The following is a 20,466-nucleotide window of genomic DNA, read 5'->3' as shown; positions in this document are numbered from 1 at the left end:
TTGTATCCTAAACAAACGTATTTTGTTAATGATGATCCTGGAACAGGGACCACTGCGCTGCCCAGTGTTAAGTAAAACATTGGTATTGTAATGACAACCTGTGAGGAATTTAAAATAAGGCTGTGCTCACTTTATGGACCTCCCAAAAGTAGAGCAGAAGATGAATGAGGTTGGGCCTACTTTAGTTGCCTTTGGGACTGTCTTTTGCCTCTGCAGCGTTGCGGACCTTGCGACTAATGAGGTTGTGTGAGAGGCAGACAAAGAGAGATCCTGCTTGTTAAAGCTGCACGTGGGAATGACTTAAGGCAATACTTTAATATTTTCATTCCGTTTTTAACTATTGACTTAAACAAAAACTAATGTTTCATTAATGTCTTCATACACATTTATATTGGCTCGGAATTACAATGAGGCTACGCCATTACTATCTAAGCTTGGTGGTAAATAATTTGCAGCACCGAAGGTTTGTTGAGCATACACACACACAGGTATTACAAAGACAATATTTTTTAACATATGGTCAGTCTATGAAGACTACAAACAGACAGTGGCCATTGATTTTGACGTATTTGTCCCACATATGTGACGACATTCGCGGAGGGATAGACCAGAACAGAGAGACAGACGTGAGAGAGAAAGTCGAGACAGAGGCACAGGGTTCCCGAAGAGACAGGGACTGGTGAACAACCAGTGGAAGTAGGAATTGCGGCAGTCACAGAAAGGTTTTCGTGGAGACATTTCATAGTTAGCATTTGAGAAATCAAATGTTAACTTTCGGATAGGTCAACTAGCTAGAAATCTAGCGTTTAAGGTGCTATCCGTAAACTTCATTGGGTATTCTACGGTGGAATACAGCAAAAATGTCGTCTCCAAGTCCGGGTAAAAGGCGAATGGATACCGATGTGGTGAAACTGTATCCTTTCATAACATTAACAACGCTGAATATGAATAGGTTCAAAGCATTTGTAGTTGAACTCGTTATTTGGCTGTTGTTAGTCGTCTATCCTTGACAGCTAACCGTAGCTAGCTTGCTAACTAGCGTATTTCTAGCCAACTTAGCTAGCTTGTGCAATAGTGTTATGGTAGTGACAATAATTGTGTGAAGTCAAACATGCTATTTGACGAACATAATTGTGTGTTTGTTACTATAACGACTTCATGGATTCAGCTATCCTAAAGCCCTAGTTTGTGATGACGGGGGTTTAGCTATATAGCAAATCATTCTACAATGGGGAATTGATGGCCTGCTACCGAAGGTTTTTGATATTTTGCTCGACTGTTATTCGTCTTATCTGCATGCGCATTTATGACAAGGCATTTTACTGTATTTGAGTATTATGCTGCCCAAAGTAAAAAACGAAGTTATATTGTCCTGCATGTTGTGGGGAGATTCAGATCGACCCTTAGGTACACGTTGACACACTTCATTTGTTTACATAACGTCTACTCAATGAAATCGCTGCCATTGTGTTTCTTGCGTTTTCGAGACAGCTGCAGAATCGTGTATTTCACACTGGTGTAACTAGAGCAACTTAAAGTAACCAGTGATCATGCTGTTCTTATCTGATTGTGTTAAATGGGCATTTCCGCATAATGCAACGTTCACCTTTTCGAAATAGACCCCCTTTATCAACCACTAGCCAGCGTTTTGAATTGTATACAGATTTTTCTAGTATTGTGTTTCTAATGATGCACCAGAAAGGTGTCAGGAACTGGTATTGTCTGTATTTAGCCTTCTATTAAATGTTTTAAAGGGTCAATACCTCGTGTGTTCCCCTTTGTCAAACCTTTTCTAGTCACCTTTGTTCTATTCAATTCCAGATGTTACATTCTTTGTACTTGTTAAACCAGTACAGAGGCCGTTTTTGTTTCCATGATGGCGTTAAGACGAAGAAGTTTAACAATAGAGCGATGCAGAACACAAAACTGCACTTTGGCTAAACCGCAGGACCCATTTCTAATCCCCGCTATGTTCAAGAGTGAGAACATGTTGTTTTGTTTTTCGTCCTCTTGCAGTGGAAACTAGCTTAATGATTGGGTCGTCTGTTACTACCCGGAAACCTCATGAGGGTGGGACTTAGAACAGCTGATGGAATGACAGCAGTTCTTAGTCAAATATGGGTTAGAGGGTAGGCTGGTCTAAACAAACCAAGAACAAGACGGAGCCTTGACTCCAGCCAGCGAAACAAAAGCCAAGTGTGTTCTAGAGAAGTCGTTTTTAAAAATTTAGAGAAACACCACTACTCTGTGTTATTTGGGAAAATCTGTTTTAAGAGTTTGTTTCTTGACTTATTTTATTAACTTGAAAAATAGACAGTTAAGATTCCCACTAGTGGTGTTATCTAACCCACTTATCCTGTTTGTTCAACCACCATACTACTTTGTGTGCTTTTAAACAGTGGATCTTTCACATAAACATATTTCAGTTTGAATTGTTGAACATGCTAATATCCTAGCCAACTTGTCTGAGTCTCCATCGTTTTGGCTTCTTATAAAGTATGTTTGTGTTAATGGTGTTAGGATGCCACAGTGCTTGTTGGAGCAAGTTTCTCTCTTTTGCCTGCAGTCAATGGCAGCCATGTCACTGTGGTGAGCTCAGATGTAAAACCTTGGCTGTGAGGGAGGCAGTGTGTTGAACTGCAGGCCCCAACTGTCCTCTGAAGCTTTCCCTGTGACTGTTGAGAACAGGTTTACCAGATGACAACTGCTCACTTGCATACAAGGACGTGTGTGTGTGGGTGTGTGGGTGTGTGTGGGTGGGTGCGTGTGTGTGTGTGGGTGGGTGCGTGTGCTTGTCCCTGTGTGTGTCCCTGTGTCTATGAGTGTTTCAGGATTTTAAGATGCACATGGCTAATGCTTGAAACGCATACGGACCCATGCATGACTACACAGGTAGAGATAAAGGCAACGTGGATTCATTAATGAGTGGAGGAGCTGGGTGGTTTCTCTGTTAGTGTGTCCAGAGCAGCTCTCGCTGTGGTGAACAAGCTCCACTTCTCCATGTAACTAAGACTTGAAACTCATACCAGTTTAAGACAGCACTTCTTATGGGCGGATACTGAGAATGCACCAGATTAGTTTTCAACCGGGGCACCAGAGAGACTTAATAAAAAGAAACTCAACATGGAATTCATGCAGTGACTGTCAGGAGAATCTCGTCATGTACTGTGATCTTATTCTCCTCCTGAGGCTTCAACCGGCAAGCTAGACGGTAACTAGGCTTGGAAATAAACTTGAACCTGGTTCAACATGTCAGATATGTCAGCAGTTGAAGGAAATAGGCTTCCTTTAGTCTTTGTCAGTGGGAACCTTAGTACCAGGCAACCTGCTATTCTGTTAATACAGAAAATTGTGACAAAGTCAACAAGGTTAAAATTCTTACTGGACTCACATTGTTATGCAATTGAACAAAACTGACATTGTATTAATTTCAGTAATTTTCAAGACGACTGTTGTCCTTGTGACACCTAAGGCTCATGTTTAGTCGTCTCCTCAGCTGTTCTCGATAACGTCAGTCCCCTATTCAAGCGGCGAGCTCTTTGTCTCGCAGGATTGCAGCTCTCTTACAGGAGCTGTGACCCTCCTTCCCACTGCCGTGTCGGAGCATGTCTCGCGGTATACTGGTCCACTGCCGGTTGTTGGACGGCTGGACACTAGAATGCCGCGATAGGCCCCTGTGTGTACACCACTCTACAGTCTGAGGGGAATTACGGACGCCCAGACTTGGCATTGGCCAGCTAACTGACGTTAGCGTTGCTTTTCTAATGAGCGGAAGACCCAAACCTCCAGCCCCTTTGTCTCTACAGATGATTGTGTTTCCTGTCAGATCAATGTGGAATGAACATGATTTTTTTTTTCATGTTTCTGTACCTAAGACTGCAGCAGTTCCCAGGAAACAGTGGTCTTGATACAGGCCTGTTTTGAGGGGTACAGGAGAGGGTGAGAGACACAAGCCCCTGTCTGTAATCCTGCCGCTCAGACCGTGGAGGCTTCCTGTACGCATGGCTGAGCCCCCTCAGAATAACAGATGGATCCCCAAGTTCCTGTCTTTGTGTCGTCCCCCTCCCCATGTGCAGGCCAGTGTTGTTGTTGCTACATGTCCTCCATGGCTGGAGCTGTGCTCTCAAATGGCCCAGAACAACATTGCTGGCAGGGTATTGAAGATACACTTACCGGAGATAGGGTTGTGTTAGTACATGCGGAAATACGTTAGCTAAATCAGTGTTGTCCATTGCAAGGAATTTACAGTATCTTGAATGATTCTCTTGTCATGGCTCTGGGGATGTGTGTAGCTGTTTAGCCTAGATTTGGGGTGAATTCAACTGCACAGAGAGTGACGGTGTACAGTTAATCAGTCCTATTCACAACTCATAATTGACTATCTAGTGATACAGTTCCCAGTGGCACTCTGGATCCTAGGTGTGTGTGTGTGTGCTAGAGATAGAATGTTGTTGACTTTTTACTCTAGACTATGACCTAGCTACAGTGATGTTTGCACATGATTTCAAAGTCTTGATTTCCCTTCCAAACAAAATCCACAAACAAGGATTCTTGCCTGATTGGAAAGTTTTAATTTTTAATGTATTTCACCAGCCCTCATTAAGCAATTTTCCCATTCTTAATTGTTCCTGTAACAAGCAGCCAGGCTGGTCAGCAGTGCCTGGTTTATCTGGGATTATACACACAATACAGAAATGTTCTGTAAATAGACTGTTGATGTTGTGAAGGGGGAGGAGTCACCATGGGAGTCATTATGAACATGGAGGGTGGGATTTCACCCAGGAGAGGACACAAAGAACTCGAGAGACTCCTCTGTGGAGAAGAGAGAGCTTGTTTGTTCTGCTCTGCCCTGCTGCTCGTTAACTGCTGTGGGAACCTTGTCCACACTGCACCGTTAAAGCTACAGGTATCCACAGGCTCGGCTTCAAGGTGTGTTGGTGATGAGGGGGGGGGGGGGTGTAGTCGTAATTTGTTTCTGTTTTAGGTTTTGGGGTGTTTCTGTTTTAGGTTTTGGGGTGTTTCTGTTTTAGGTTTTGGGGTGTTTCTGTTTTAGGTTTTGGGGGGGAGTGTTCCCCCAGGGGTGAGTGTTTCCCCAGGGGTGAGTGTTTCCCCAGGGGTGAGTGTTTCCCCAGGGGTGAGTGTTTCCCCAGGGGTGAGTGCAGAAGCTGTGTTTGGTGCAGGTGGCTGGGGAGGTTTTAGTTCCCCTAGGCTTGGTGTGTCGCTGGGTACACCTGGTTAAAGGAGGTAGAGAAAGAGCACGCCGGAGAAAAACTACTAGCTAGGCCCCCATGATTTTCTGTGGCTGGCAAACAAGCAATACTAGTAAAACAGTTCACCTAGTGCCAGCAGCTAAGTCTGTTTGTTTTGCCCTGCACATTTCCACAGTCCCCACTCTCTCAACCTTACGTTTGACCAACTATTACACGATCACAGAATTGAAATCGGGGAGCGAAAAAAAGAAGCATTCTGGTCTTTGAACAGCCTTCTTTTTTTTCTGTTGTTGTTGCGCCTTTCATTTTTCATAAACAGAGATGTGTGTTTTCCTGGAGGGTCTTACTTCCATTGATGTGTAAAACATGTTGAGGTTCTCAGTTCGCTCATGTGTGACTCCACACTCATCGCATCAGTATTCCACCAGCACCCCAACACCAGCCCCTCTCAGAACAGACTCCCTCACAACAGCAAGACGACCACTGTAGTCTTGCTGTTGTTCAATAACAGTTGGGAATTGGGAAGCTAATGCTAGCTGACTAGTGGGTTGGCCCTTGAAATCTGATGTAATTAGCTTTAGCGTTGTTGAGGGTTGAGGGCCTAAGCTTGCATGAGGACGGAGACCGTATTGCATCTCCCGCTGATATTTGGTTTGGCCCTTGGAGTCTCTTGGTGAACTCCCATACTGCAGAAAATAGCCTAGCCAGCAGGGTTGTGGACAAGTGCCAACCTGATGTCATATCCTGTCCTTCAGATTAAACACCCTTCGTGGTTTTCCAGTAGTTTAGTGTGTTTGTTGTTATTGAGAACGTGTGTGTGTCCAGGATCACTAAAGCCTACTTGTCTCATTGTTGTTGTTCCCTGTTAGATAAGGAATAGGATGTTCTACATACAATATAATGGAGCCTTTTGTTATTTTGGCAGGGCCCTGAGAGAGTGTGTGTGTGAGAGCATGTGTGCTTGGCACAGTGTTGGATCAGGGCTGTGACAGTGGAATAGTGAAGCAGCCTAGGTTGACCCCCCCCCCCCCCCCTCCCCTCCCCTATGAGCGACAGGAAGAGGAAGGGGGAACAGCTGGTGGAGACTCCGTCCTATTGCTCCACCTGCAATCACTTATCAGGCATGGTCAGCCAGGGCCCACAGCCCTGGAGACATGAACCAGAGAGGAGAGGGAGACGTACAGCCGCTGTGCCATGTTTAGGGACCAGCCCCTACAGAGGAAAGGTGACTGTAGGCCGGCTCCTCTACGAGTCCCTCTCTTCAGTCCCTCTGATGACAGGATGTATAAATAACTTAGACTAATTAGGTTGCACTTTTTTGGGGGGGGGAAACATCCCTATTTTTCTTTCCAGTTTGTCCTCTCTTAAAGCACTGTTGTGTGTGTTTGTGTGTGTATGGTTATTAAATGTTCTGTAGGGAAGAACACTACAGGCCATTACAGATTACTAGAACAGCATCTAATCCCTTGGTAAACAGAGGCTAAAAGCCTTAAGGCTTTGTAAGTAAGGTACTGCCTGGTATGGGCCTGTTTTCCCCTCTCTCTCCTGTTACCCAGTAACCCCAAGGAGCAGAGCTAAGCGGCTATCTTAGCACCTGAAGGTTATTTCTCCGAACGAGACCAGTGAATTAGAACTGACAGGTTTATTTCATGTCGTTCACCGTGTTTGTCATCAGCTTTTTTTACTGTGGCTATGAAAAGCCTTAGATAGGCTGAAGGCATCTGTCGCTATAGTGAGATCAGGGAAGAGAGAGACGCTCTAGGATAGGCTACAACCACAGGCCTAGTAGCTTGCTCTGAATTCTCAAAGGCTAGTAGTTATTTATTTTTTTCCTCCAACGTTTTCTTGTAGCTTTCTCAAAGGCACTGTGAACATGGTGGAGCTCTGGTCATGGAGAGCAGTAGAAAAGAGGTAGGAAAGAGAGAGAAAGTGAGAGCGAAAGTGAGAGGGAGGGGGTGGGAGGGTTGGGAGGGGTACATGTTTGTGAAGGGGGCAACAGATGTAATCCCTCTCGCCCATCCCCAGAGCGCCTGCTTTGCTTCCCGTGCCCTCGGACTCTGGAAGCCTGTGTTCCGGACCAGTCACTCTACCGGAGGTCACGGTAATCTTGCCGGGCGCCGTGCGTCACAAATTCACACTAACAGAGGTGCACGCTAGTTTTCCCGTGCACACAGGCGCACCCGCACGCGCTCAGTAAGGCTCCGCGTGAAGGGGGGGGGGCTTTCAGCTCCGACTGAGAGAGAACGTTGCTCTTGTTTTCATTTCTTTATTGCAGCAGCTTTGAACATCTCTTTCTCTCCCTGTTTCTCTCTCTCGCTCTCTCTCTTTTGTTCTCTCTGTTGTAGAGGAAACATACTTGTTCTCACCCTGAGAACTGTTGCTTTGTTTCCTGCCTTTAATCTTTAGGGCTTTTGATTGCTCATGGAACCCTGAGTGTGATAAACGATGTGTGTGTATGCGTGCGCGTGTTTTCCTGTGCGTGTGCGCACGTTGGTGTGGGTTGTCACATATTATATAAATCGATCCTTACTCCTAATCTAAACTCGAGTTGGTAAAGGATTCAGGGCAGTGTAAGGTCATAGCAGGTATCCCACACAAGTGAAACATTCCTACTGAGAATGAAGGGTTACGGATTCTAGGTGTATTAATTCCCAGGTGCTGTCTTGGACAGTGGACCAATAAGTGAAGTCTGTTTGTTGGCTGTGTCACCCTCAGGTGGGTAATGGAGGGTTAACGAGACCAGGCACGGCAATGGCCGCCCCAAGCATGTCAATAACCCCCACCACCAGAGAGAACCACCAGGGTATTTTGTGTCCGATCATCGCTAACATCACACACTCTATTCTGTCAACGCACGCACGGGATGTGTTAACGCACCATGTGCCCCGCAGGCCGCTGTGGTGATGTCATTTAGATCCCTAGATCTGCCGTGCGGCTAAGTCAGCATTCGCTCGGCTGAACTCCCGTTCTGCCTCTGTGTGTCTGACTCTCTTTCCTGTGTGTCTGACTCTCTTTCCTCTGTGTCTGACTCTTTCCTGTGTCTGACTATCTTTACTGTGTCTGACTCTCTTTCCTGTGTGTCTGACTCTCTTTCTCATTACTGCTTTACCTCTCTGCCTCTCTTTCACGCTGCCTCACTAATATCTCTGCCTCTCTTTCACTGCTGCTTGTATGTTTTTTCTCCAGTCTCTCTTTTCCTGTCTCCTCTTTCTTTGTCCCTGAGAGCAAAGCCTGTGTTCATGATTTAGACTAGTGTTGTACCTAAAGAGGTTTGACTTCAAGGTCAAGGATTTAGAAGTCAGTGTACACCATGAAAAGAAAATTAGATGTTGTGTTGCATAGCTTGTTCCTTTAGTCTGACCCTCCTGTGTGTGGGAGTTGGAGCATTTTTTGAATGTTTTTTTGTTTCTATAGTCCAATTAAGTGCGTGTTGCTTGACCATACCAGCCACAGTCATATCAAGACTTTCTGTCCATGAGGAGAGATACTCAAGTTGAGCACTCGGCCCTGTGCAGCCCATCGAATCATGACAACCACCATGTTTGGTTTTGTATTGTTGTTGCTGAGTTATAATTTGGTGCTGGGTCAGACAGGGACAGTTGAACTGGCCAGAGGGTAGACAGACTGAGTAACAGGCACATGGGGATAGAACACTCGGGGATAGAACACTCGGGGATAGAACACTCGGGGATAGAACACTCGGGGATAGAACACTCGGGGATAGAACACTCGGGGATAGAACACTCGGGGATAGAACACTCGGGGATAGAACACTCAGGGATAGAACACCACACCAGAGTCAACAGTTTACCAGAGCCATCAGCTTCCGCCCAAGATGAGCGGTGACTAGGTTTTGTCTCATAGCGAAGGCATTGATTGGGCTCCTGGGCCTCAGATTATTTATGCATGTGTAGAGGAATATTGACCTGATGGTCCTCTGCAGATTGTGATAATCCCAGGTGAAGGGATGGGGGGGGGGGAGAACTCATGGGGGTTTCCTCACAGCAAAGCCATAGAGTGGCACTATTATCCGCCGGTATTAAAGCCAAACCAGAATGTGAATGCTTCACAGCTATCAAAGAGAGAACTTGTGCACTTGCCGCTAAACTGGCATGGACGTAGTTCAACACATGGGCTATCTTTCAGTAGAGGATCTTCTAGAAGCAGATTGGATAGTTTCTAGTCAGATGGCCCGAAGATGGTCTGAATATGTGCGAGTGGACAATGTTCCAAGCTGTGTGACTGCCAGTGACACCCTTCTTATCTGCTCTACATGTCTCTGTTTTAATCAGCTGTTAAGGCCAGGCAGCCAGGGAGCATTTCATACACTTTCTCACATCGTTTATTACCACCAGTCAATAAAACATTAGTTTATGATTATAGCCTCTTAGCCCCTTATCTGGTGACAGGAGACCACTGGCTCACGCTTCCTGTCCCCCCCCCCCACACACACACACACACACACACAGTACTGTCCCTTTTGTTATACACATACACACACACAGGACTGTCCCTCTTACACACACACACACACCCACGCACACATTCACTGACACCAATGAATTTTCTGGTGAGGAGGGCTGCACCTTCCTGGGCCTTCTAGATAAACCAGTGGGTCGGACAGTAAAACTGCCTCCGTGAGGAAGGCAGTTTTACGCTTTACAGACTGACAGGACGGGGCACAGAGAGTGTTTACGTTCTGTTCTCCTCGTTTTTGCTTTGGATAAAAGCGTCTGCTAAATGAATAAATGTTTTCTCTCTGGCCAAGTGCCTGTTTTAGCATTGTGTGTGTGCGTACATGTTTGTGTGTGTGCGTACATGTTTGTGTGTAGTTGTGTGTGTGTGTGTGTGTGCTCTCGCAGGTGTTATGTGATAGCGCAGTAGGCTCTCCCCTGCAGGGCTCTCCCACGTCTCTGCGTGCAGGTCTGGTGTTGGCAGGCTGCTCTGCTGCCCGAGAGCCTGGGAGCCTCTCCCACTCCGCTGCCTGACTCAACATGGCTGGTCCCTGCTAGCCTGCCGTGCCACTGCTGGGCTCTGCTGCTGAATCAACTCCATTAATAACCCCAACCCCATCCCTCCTCTCCCTCTTTTCTCATGCTGCACTTCGCTACGTACTCATCCTCCTTGGCAATCTCCCAACGCACTCACATTCACCACCCCCCCCTGCTCGAGGACTCATCCTGGCCCCTAGAACCACGGATGATGGGTTTCTGTGGAGGTGCGTTCCCCCCCACACACACACGAGCGATAAAGGCAGCCACGCGCTGAGCCACGCAATTTGCCCCCTAAACGCTTCCATCGGTAGAACACCCGTGAGAACACGCATGGTGGCATGTTACCTCTTTTGAACGTGTGTTCTTATAGTTCTGTACATTTTGTTTGCATGCATGCCCTGGACGCAATCCACTATACATCTACTTAATTACTAAATATCAGGGAGTCAGGTGGCTGAGCGGTGAGGGAATCGGGCTAGTAATCCGAAGGTTGCCAGTTCGATTCCCGGTCTAGCCAACTGACGTTGTGTCCTTGGGCAAGGCACTTCACCCTACTTGCCTCGGGGGAATGTCCCTGTACTTACTGTAAGTCGCTCTGGATAAGAGCGTCTGCTAAATGACTAAATGTAAATATTACTCTATTTTTGTCAGTCTCTATCTTGGAGATTTTAGGATCAAAATGGCTTCCTGGCTGTGTGTTATAAAGCAGCAGAACTTCACAGACTGACGGCACACTTCCTGGGTGAAGCAGGAGCCTCAGTCTGGCCTTGCAGATTCTCTGAGAGCTTAAAATAACCTCTCGTTTGGTTTAACCCTTTGGTGGGGGGGTCACTGTCACTGCTAATGGGATCCTCTCAGTCAGGACGGTTGAGTGTGAGGGCGGCCAGCTGCTGTTGTTGTTGTGGATCAGAGAACACTTTCATAACCTTCCTCCCTTCCTCTCTTTCTGCCTCCCTTCCTCATCCACTGCCTTTGATATCGCGTCCTCGGTTTCCTGCACTCTGTTTCTCAAGCTCGTGCTCTCTCTCTCGCTCTCTCTCTCTCTTCATGTCTGGTTGTTTTTCTATGTCGTTCTCCCTCTCCTGTGCTCTGTCTATCTTTCTATTTTCTATCTATATTTCTCTCTCTGTCAGTCTCTCATAATCCCCCCCCCCCCCCCCCACACACACACACACACACACACACACACACACACACACACACACACACCACCACAGCTACTCCCTCTGATCACATTCACCAGAGGATAGAGCATAATCTCTGTGATGCGTCCAACTTTCCTGTAGGCGAGTGGGTAAGACCTAACACAACCCCGCTGGATGTGAGCGAGTGCTGCAGTGTAGTCAATCTGAGCAGGGAAATAGGGTAATGCTGGATTGGGTATGGGGGGGGGGGCGGGGGGGTATAGGATAACATGGGCTTTACTTTACATATTTGTGTGTGTGTAGGGGCTCTATGGTTACTGTAATTGACTTGAGAGTCTGGGGTTAAAGGGATGGAAGCAAAAGAATATGTCAAGTCATGCCAGTTATACCTGTCCTCTCGTTGGAATAGGATCTCACACGCGAAATGTCATATATGACAAAACATACATTCATAATAACTTATGAAGTAGCATCCATGGCGCATACAGTTCCCTCATAGGAAAGTGCTTCGGCTTTATAAATCTTACTTGTATTATAGACCGCTGTAATTAGCCTTTAGATTTCCTCCATGTCGTCCTTTTAAAAAGTTATTCAAGGTGCGTGAATCTCGCACTCCCGGGAAATGTGTTGGGATGGTTCATGTGCAGTTTGACTCATGTGCGGCGCGTTAGTCACACTCTGCAGATGATGGATGACTCACCTCATCAGAGGGGGAGGAGCCTCTGACCCTGTTGTTTAGATCCCGCCCCTCCCCCATCACCCAGAAGACTGTAGTCGTAACGCTCAACTATAGATCCTGTTGACGGCAACATGGCATCAAAACACGACAGCAAAACCTATGCAGGCGACATGTGAACCCCTGAAAACATCTCTTTCTATCAAATTATTATTTCCGAAAGATGTTCTCGGAATAAGGGGGTGGGGGGGCAGGTGTACTGTGTTTCTTTCCTTCTGGGGTCTTGTGTGTGAAGTGTGGTGCTCAGAGCGGATCTTTGAGAGTGTCTCAGTAATGGAGGGAACATCAGGCTCTCATCAACTGAAGCCATCATCTTTTGTGCCACTCAGTAGGGATCTGGGCTCGCTCCTCTTAGGGAATATTTGAAAATGACGGGCTGTGTGTGTGTGTGTGTGTGTGGGTGTGTGTGCGTGTGTGTGTGTGTGTGTGTGTGTGAGAAACTGCCCTGTGGATAGTGTATGCGTGGAGTGTGTGATGTAAAATGTGAGGTTTGGAAACTGAGTGCTCAGGGAATGGGTTCCGTGCCCACTGCTCTGCTGATGGCTGTCTGAGGGGAGAGGGGGGTCACACCATAGATATATATATAAACACTAGATGTCTCGTCCGCGTTGCCGGACAACGGAGTCGAACGTCCGCACATGGCGGCCATCTTGCTACAGTCAACTCGCTCACCCATAACATTGTGTTGAATCTACATGTACTTTTTAAATGACCATAACTTGCTCAATTTTCAACCGATTTTGAAACGGGTTGGTTTGTTATCAACGTCAGAGATGTCGGTATGCCACTGCATACTTATGAATAATTATGTTATTTTTTTTAAATACAATAAAAGTATGCAGCGAGTTGACTGTAGCAAGATGGCCGCCATGTGCGGACGTTCTAGACTCCGCCGTAAGACATCTAGTGTTTATATATATCTATGGGTCACACTCCCTGTCTCTCAGGGGGACGGACTCGGGGGGGGGGGGGGGGGGGGGGGGGGGGGGCACTGCACTCAGGAACAGCTGGACCAGCTCTGGATAATGACTGATACATCCATGTCTGTGTAGCAGTGTGTGTGGGGGGGGGGGAGGGGGTCTGGCCGTGAGTGTGAAATAAAGAACGTGAATCATAGCTTTGACATTGATCCTCCTGACACGACTCTGATGGGTCAGTGGAAACTCTGAATATTTCCTCAACAACAATTGATTTCCATCAGGCCTAACTGTGGTAGAAACACACAGTTCTTACCCACAGGGTGAGAGAGAGATGGACATACTGTACATGTACATAGGAGGCAAGGGAGAAGAAGAAACATCATTATCTCTGACCTTGTCTGTTTCCCTCCCTCATGACCACACTTGCGATGATGCGGCAGTTGGCTGAAGTTTTCACACATCAGCAAGCAGCTTTACTGTCAGAGAGGTCAAGCGAGTTCTCTGTGGCCCAAACAAGGGCGAATCAGATGAGATATCCATTATTTATGGGATGGTTTGTACTGCTAACACGTCGGGGGTCGCGCTGTCATTCACGGACGTGCGTTGAGGGGGATGTCCAGTTATCCCGCCTGTTTGTGAAGGGGAAGCAAAGCATTTCAACACAGGCCAGTTAAGTTATCTTCGGGTCATTCTGACCCATCAGTCATTGTGACCCACCGTCGTATTGCGACAACTTTACCGCATACAAAAACAAAGTGAAGCATTTTCTTTTAACCGTCGGGCTGTCTCAGACCCCCCACATTATGAAGGTTAAAAGAAAATTATTTGTTTTTGTATTGGGTAAAATTGGGTAAACACAGCGGTGGTTCGTTATAAACCTTTGGGTCATGTGACCCGAAGGCAGCACAAGGGTTAAGAGCTTACAATATACACAATATGCTCGTGTCCTGACTCGCACGTCTTCAAAAGTGTTTTGTTATGATCATCATCCTTAACCCCCTGGACAGGATTGAGAGCAAGCATGAAGTCACCATCCTCAGTGGACTGAATGAGTTCGTAGTGAAGTTTTTCGGACCACAAGGAAGTAAGTAGTGGTTCCTAGTACTATTTTTTCATTTCTTCATACTACTACTAACTTTAGCGAGTGACGTTTGCCTGTTTTAATGTCGGTTTTTCGGAGGTTACTGCAAAGTGTAAAAAGGAGCAGTAGGCTGGACGAGAGACGAGAGAAGAGCGACCAAAACATATCTCTACGTCTCACCCCGCCTTTCCCAACCTCTGTCACACCAAACGCTCCACTAATTACACAGCAGTAAAGAGAGGAAGTGTGTGTGTGTGTATGTGTGTGTTGATGGGGTAGAAAGAACAGTGGTCTGTTCGGAGTCAGGTGGCTGAGCGGTTAGGGAGTCGGGCTAGTAATCTGAAGGTTGCCACTTCAATTCCCGGCCGTGAAAAATGACATTGTGTCCTCGGGCAAGGCACTTCACCCTACTTGCCTCAGGGGGAATATCCCTGTACTTACTGTAAGTCGTGCTGGATAAGAGCATCTGCTAAATGACTAAATGTAAATCTGTTCAAGGGTGCTGTGAAGAGAGAATAGTGGACCACGTAGCTGGGATGTTTGTGTGTGCGTGTGCGCGCACGCTGTTCCGTTCCAGTTCGGCACATGAGGCTCTAGTTACGCTCAGCTATTCTGGGAGTTCATGGCCGGCCTGCACACACACACACACACACACACACACGCAGGTTGATTCTGTGATGAAGAGGTTCAAACAGTCAAGAAGTTCAACATCTGACCTCATCAAATCAAAATCTAATTATTCTGAGCTCCTCTGTTCTCTCCCGTCATCTGTCCTCTCCTTCTCTCCCGTCATCTGTCCTCTCTCCCTCTCTCCTCTCCCGTCATCCGTCCTCTCTCCCTCTCCTTCTCTCCCGTCATCTGTCCTCTCTCTCTCTCTTTCTCTCCCGTCATCTGTCCTCTCTCCCTCTCTCCTTCTCTCCCGTCATCTGTCCTTTCTCCCTCTCTCCTTCTCTCCCGTCATCTGTCTTCCCTGTTGCTGCTCCTACAGATAAGAGGTTTTCGGACGTTGTGAAAAAGTCTTTCACAACCACTACAGTCTGAAGTCCGTTTGAGTGAATGTAGGAAGTTGCTGTAATCCTCCACTACTCTTTTTTTCTGATCATATCTCTCTTTCCATCCCCCTCTCTCCCCATCCCTCCTTCTCTCATACAGCACCATACGAAGGGGGGGTGTGGAAGGTGCGAGTCGACCTACCAGACAAATACCCCTTCAAATCACCATCTATAGGTAGTCAGCGGGGCCCAGGGTTGAATGTTGACTGTCAGCTAAGAGAACGTTGATCACAGTTTGACCTCTTGTTCTAACCTCTTCTTGCAGGATTCATGAATAAGATTTTTCATCCCAACATCGACGAAGCGTAAGTTGACAAACGCCCCAGTTGCTGTTAAACGGACGTGTTTGGTCTGTGCGTTCTGATTCGCTGGCGTGTGTGACGTTGTTCAGTACTGTATGTTGCCTGTTGAGAAGGGAGCGTTTTAAAATATGCTGCAGGGAAATGGAGCTGATGTCTTTTAGCACAGCTGTCACTGTGAAGGAATGAGGGTTAATCTGATCTGTATCACCGTAATGTTAGCTCATCAAGTCTGGAAAAATCTGCCTCTAATCTCCTCCAACCCAGTCCACCAACACTGGGAGGACTACTGTACACCAAATCTGTTGCGTGCAAAGGTCTCGTTGCCCTGTCCTATTCCACCGCAGAGGGAAAATAAGTAACAGTTTCCTCCCCAAAGTCTGCAAGTAGATGTTTTTGTTTATTTCCCAGAGATTAAAAAGTGAGAGGCATTATGGGATGTGAAAGTGCAGAGCAGGAATGTGATCGACGTAATCTCTCATCTGCCTGCGCACGGCTGCTCTCGGCTGTAGTGGGAGCAATGGCTGTAGTGGGAGCGATGGCTGTAGTGGGAGCGATGGCTGTAGTGGGAGCGATGGCTGTAGTGGGAGCGATGGCTGTAGTGGGAGCGATGGCTGTAGTGGGAGCGATGGCTGTAGTGGGAGCGATGGCTGTAGTGGGAGCGATGGCTGGCACCACCAGGGACTTAGGAAAGATCTCCTCCTCAGCTTCTCTGTGGTCCTGAGCGCTCCTCAGTATGGTTATGAAGGCCTTAGGTGACCAGCGATTAACAGTACCTTCTCCCTCACCCCTCTCTCTCTTTTAACCTCTTGCTCTCCCCCCCCCCACACCCCCCCCCTCTCCAGGTCAGGAACGGTGTGTTTAGACGTCATCAACCAGACTTGGACGGCTCTGTACGGTGAGTGGGGTGTGGCTGGGCCAGGCTGGAGGGACAGGGAGGGACATGCGTGGTGGTGGCCATGTCGCCCCTTAATCCTCTTAGTGTGGGTGAACCGAACGCTAACTAGGTAATACCCTGAGCCAGCAAGGTCAGGGGAGGCACAGAGCTGGCCTCCCAGATGCAGGGATGATTAACTAGGAGTCAGGGGAGATGGGGGAGGTCTGGGCCAGTCTCAGACACCTGGATGACTTACTTACTCTTCACTTCTTCTCTCTCTGTGTCCAGTCACCATCGCTGTCTCTCTCTCTTTCTCTCTGTGTCCAGTCATCATCGCTGTCTCTTTCTCTCTGTGTCCAGTCATCATTGATGTCTCTCTCTCTCTGTGTCCAGTCATCATTGATGTCTCTCTCTCTGCTCCTCACTCCTCCTGTCTCACTTTCTGAGTTGTTGTTTTCTTCTCCCTGGCTTTCTACAGCTCTGAGAGGTCAGGGTTGCGGTGTGCTGCTGTAAGTGACTATGGTCCTAACAGATGTTTCATAAGCACACCCTCTTCAGTTTCAGGCAGGCTATCAGAAGAGGCACTGGGACCCTGTGCTGGAGGATCTCTAAATCACCACTGTGTGTGTGGAGCCAGCTCTTGTGGTGCACTCTACTTGCAGTAGAGAGTACAATTAGGGTTTGAAAGGAAATGTTTCGGCGACGTATTGTTGGAAACAACTTAATCAATAATCCATTATCTTCATCTCAGTTCTTAATTTGAAAACAAATCGTGTTGATTCGATTATTGTTATTGCAGAACCTTATTTGAATGTAAGCCGATCCAGTCAAATGTTTTTGAATCGTATTTGAATGGACTCAACAGTGACACCTGGTAGAGGGAAACGGTAATGCGCTGCAGCCGTCAGCTGGGACCATAAGGCAGGGTCAACCTTTTGACACCCAGGGGAGAAGATTAGGCTGAAATAGTCGATCTGCATGTCGCAGTGTACTTTAACGAAAATACAATTTTCAGATAGTTGTGTTCATGTACATAGAAAAGTAAGACTCTGTCGGCTATTTCTGGTTTGGTCATTTAAAATGTAACTTATATTCTTCTCACTTTCTCCCCCTCTCTCTCCCCCCTCTCTCTACCTCCCCCTCTCTCTTTTAGATCTCACCAATATCTTTGAGTCGTTCCTGCCCCAGCTGTTGGCGTACCCCAACCCCATCGACCCGCTGAACGGAGACGCAGCTGCCATGTACCTCCACAGGCCAGAGGAGTACAAACAGAAAATCAAAGGTACCCGTCTGTCTCTCTCTCTCCTTTCTCTGTCTGTCACTCTCTCTGTCTGTCTCTCTCTCTGTCTGTCTCTCTCTCTGTCTGTCTCTCTCTCTGTCTGTCTCTCTCTCTGTCTGTCTCTCTCTCTCTCCTTTCTCTCTCTGTCTGTCTCTCTCTCTGTCTGTCTCTCTCTCTGTCTGTCTCTCTCTCTGTCTGTCTCTCTCTCTCCTTTCTCTGTCTGTCACTCTCTCACTACATCTGCTTTGAGAACATGTTGGTTTCTGCTCTTTGATCACCTGTAATCTATATCACTGCTGAAGGCTATAGTCCTCCTTCTGTGTGTGTGTGTGTGTGCGCGTGTGCGACTGTTTTCCTTCCATATTCTTCAGAAGTATAATCTCTGCTCCCTGAGCTCTCTCAATGCTGTGGTTCTGTCTGCCCCCCCCCTACCCCCCCTTACCCCCCACCCCCTCCAGAGTACATCCAAAAATATGCAACAGAGGAGGCTCTGAAGGAGCAGGAGGAGGGAGCGGGCGACTCCTCGTCGGAAAGCTCCATGTCGGATTTCTCAGAGGACGAAGCCCAGGATATGGAGTTGTAGTGATACGAGCCCCCTCCCCCCCGCGCACCCACCCCCCTTTAAAACCACAAGAGACTATATGATTTCCTAACCATGAGAAGCAGACTATAATATTCATATTTAAACAACTTGATTTTTTTTAATCATTATTATTATTATTATTATTATTACTACTACTAAACAAGGATTTTTATGGATATCTAGCCTTGGTGTATATGGCAATCCACCCCCCAGCCCCCCACAACCGCAATCCCAAACACCGGGCTCACAACAGGTGTGTAATCCTCCTCATGTCCCCGTCACATTGCCCCCCCTCCCCACTCCTCTTTCAAAGGTGTGTGTGGTGGGTATAGTAGCCATCCCCTCACATTCCACCAGTAGCTAAGATTAGCAACATGCCCCCCTCCCCCCCTCTCTCTGCTCCTGACCTCTGACCTCAAACACCTCCGCTGAATTGACCGGACAGAACGAAGACCTTTCTGGGAAGGGGGCGGAGCATGCTGAAGGGCAGAAGAGGAGGATCTGGAAGGTCGTTGTTTTTAAGGCGGTTATCGTACAGGTTTTCCTTCCTTTAATCATACTCATGGGGGGGGGGGAATTAGCTGGAATTGTCTCATTTATTGGATACGACTTATTTTTGGCAAACGGACACCTTGTTACCTGTCTTGCGCTTTGTGAGATACACCACGTGATTGGCTGTTGAGCCGACCTGTCAAGTTTTTTTTTTTTTTAAAGTCCAAAACGTCGCTTTGAGGAAATCGATCATCTGTCACCTTTGTGTTTTTGTTAGCTCATTACTGATGGTCATTCTGAGTTCCTGTGTACAGGGTGGCTGGAAACTCTTTCTGTTGAGCGTCTGTACAGCACCTCGTACAGTATTCACCTCCTCATAGAGCCTTATGAGCCAAGCGTTGTAAAAGTGTTACGGAAGAGTTGAAGTGTTTCATAACACACAACCTCTCTGCCCTAGACTGTCCTAACAAGTTTGGCAGTTCAACTACCTAGAAGAGGACAGGGAGTGTGTCTATTCAGTCCACACAGGTGTTAGCATAGTACCTGGGCAACCATACCTTCAGTCAACGTCAGTGGATTCCTGGCAGACTATTTTTAACCTGAGCTTCAGAATACAGCTATACCCAGAGGAGAACAGACGGAATCACAAAGCCCCTCTTCATTTAAAAATGTAAAAGCCATGGAGGTATAAATAAAATGTAAAAAGCACAGTGTTCCTTTTTTTCTTTTCTTTTTTTTTTATTACTGCCCAACCTCTCTCTCTGACCTCCTCATGGATTCCACTAGACTCTGTTGATTTCGTTTTGCCGAGCGACGTATTCAGTGTCGTGGCATGATTTAGATGTCAAGTTCTGTTGGATTTTCTGGAGCTTGTGGAACTGATTAAGGAGCTTGTGTGTCTGTAGCACTTGAGAGCTTAAGCTATGCCAGTTCTGGCCTGGTGAAGGATGGACTTCACTTACTTTTCACTTGGTCGTTGTTAGGGAGGGTGGGGAGGATTCTGCAGGTTTTCTTTTCATTGTTGAACTTACCAACTTTGCCTATTGCTTGTGCTAAACTATGATAAGTGTTTGACTTGATGTAGGGATAGTTAGTTTGCTGGGTGGTGACTTCAACTTAAAGAACATATATGGGTATATCACATATAGAGCTAGTTTGTTTGAGGTAATTGTCTGATAAGTAAAACAATAAGTTTATTTAATTTTGGAGCTAAGTGTACCATTCTGTGGTTTGTGTGAGATGTGTCTGCCTGCTTGTACCCTTACTGGCAAACTTACTGTTGTACAGATCGACGTGGGAGTGATTTAAGACAAAGACCAGTGACTCATGTATTCTGTGGCAGGCTAAGGTCAGACTACCCTGTCACCCTGGTGAGATGCAGAGGTACTCTGATAAAGAATAATCCAGAACAAACTAATCTAAGTCTGCGCAATGTTTTTTGTCCCCCCCCCCCAGTATCTCCCTCTCTCCCCCCCAGTATCTCCCTCTCTCACCCCCCCCAGTATCTCCCTCTCTCCCCCCACCCAGTATCTCCCCCTCTCCCCCCCCCCCCAGTATCTCCCCCTCTCCCCCCCCCCCACTATTTCCCTCTGTCCCCCCCACAGTATCTCTCCCTCTCCCCCCCCCCCCCCAGTATCTCCCTCTCTCCCCCCCACAGTATCTCTCCCTCTCCCCCCCCCCAGTATCTCCCTCTCTCCCCCAAAAAGCTTGACTGTTTAAAGCTACTGGATAATCATCTTTCTTAGAGGCAGAGAGAGATTTGGGTGTAACCCCTGAGTTTCTGTGGTTGGTGTTTATG

At 47.2% G+C, this 20,466-nt stretch overlaps 1 protein-coding gene across 1 annotated transcript; it reads left to right on the top strand.

Annotated features, from left to right (window-relative positions):
• Positions 1-678: 678 nt before the first annotated feature.
• Positions 679-20,134, top strand: ube2h (ubiquitin-conjugating enzyme E2H (UBC8 homolog, yeast)). The gene is made up of 7 exons (XM_067254412.1): positions 679-913; positions 14,013-14,089; positions 15,239-15,313; positions 15,404-15,443; positions 16,283-16,335; positions 17,468-17,596; positions 18,052-20,134. The coding sequence occupies exons 1-7, from the start codon at positions 861-863 to the stop codon at positions 18,174-18,176; spliced, it is 552 nt and encodes a 183-aa protein (XP_067110513.1). The 5' UTR covers positions 679-860; the 3' UTR covers positions 18,177-20,134.
• Positions 20,135-20,466: the final 332 nt, after the last annotated feature.

Source organism: Osmerus mordax, chromosome 17, assembly GCF_038355195.1.
Source record: "Osmerus mordax isolate fOsmMor3 chromosome 17, fOsmMor3.pri, whole genome shotgun sequence".
NCBI classification, from domain to species: Eukaryota; Metazoa; Chordata; class Actinopteri; order Osmeriformes; family Osmeridae; genus Osmerus; species Osmerus mordax.
The sequence above is the reverse complement of the archived record's forward strand: the minus strand, read 5'-3'. Positions and strand labels throughout refer to the sequence as shown.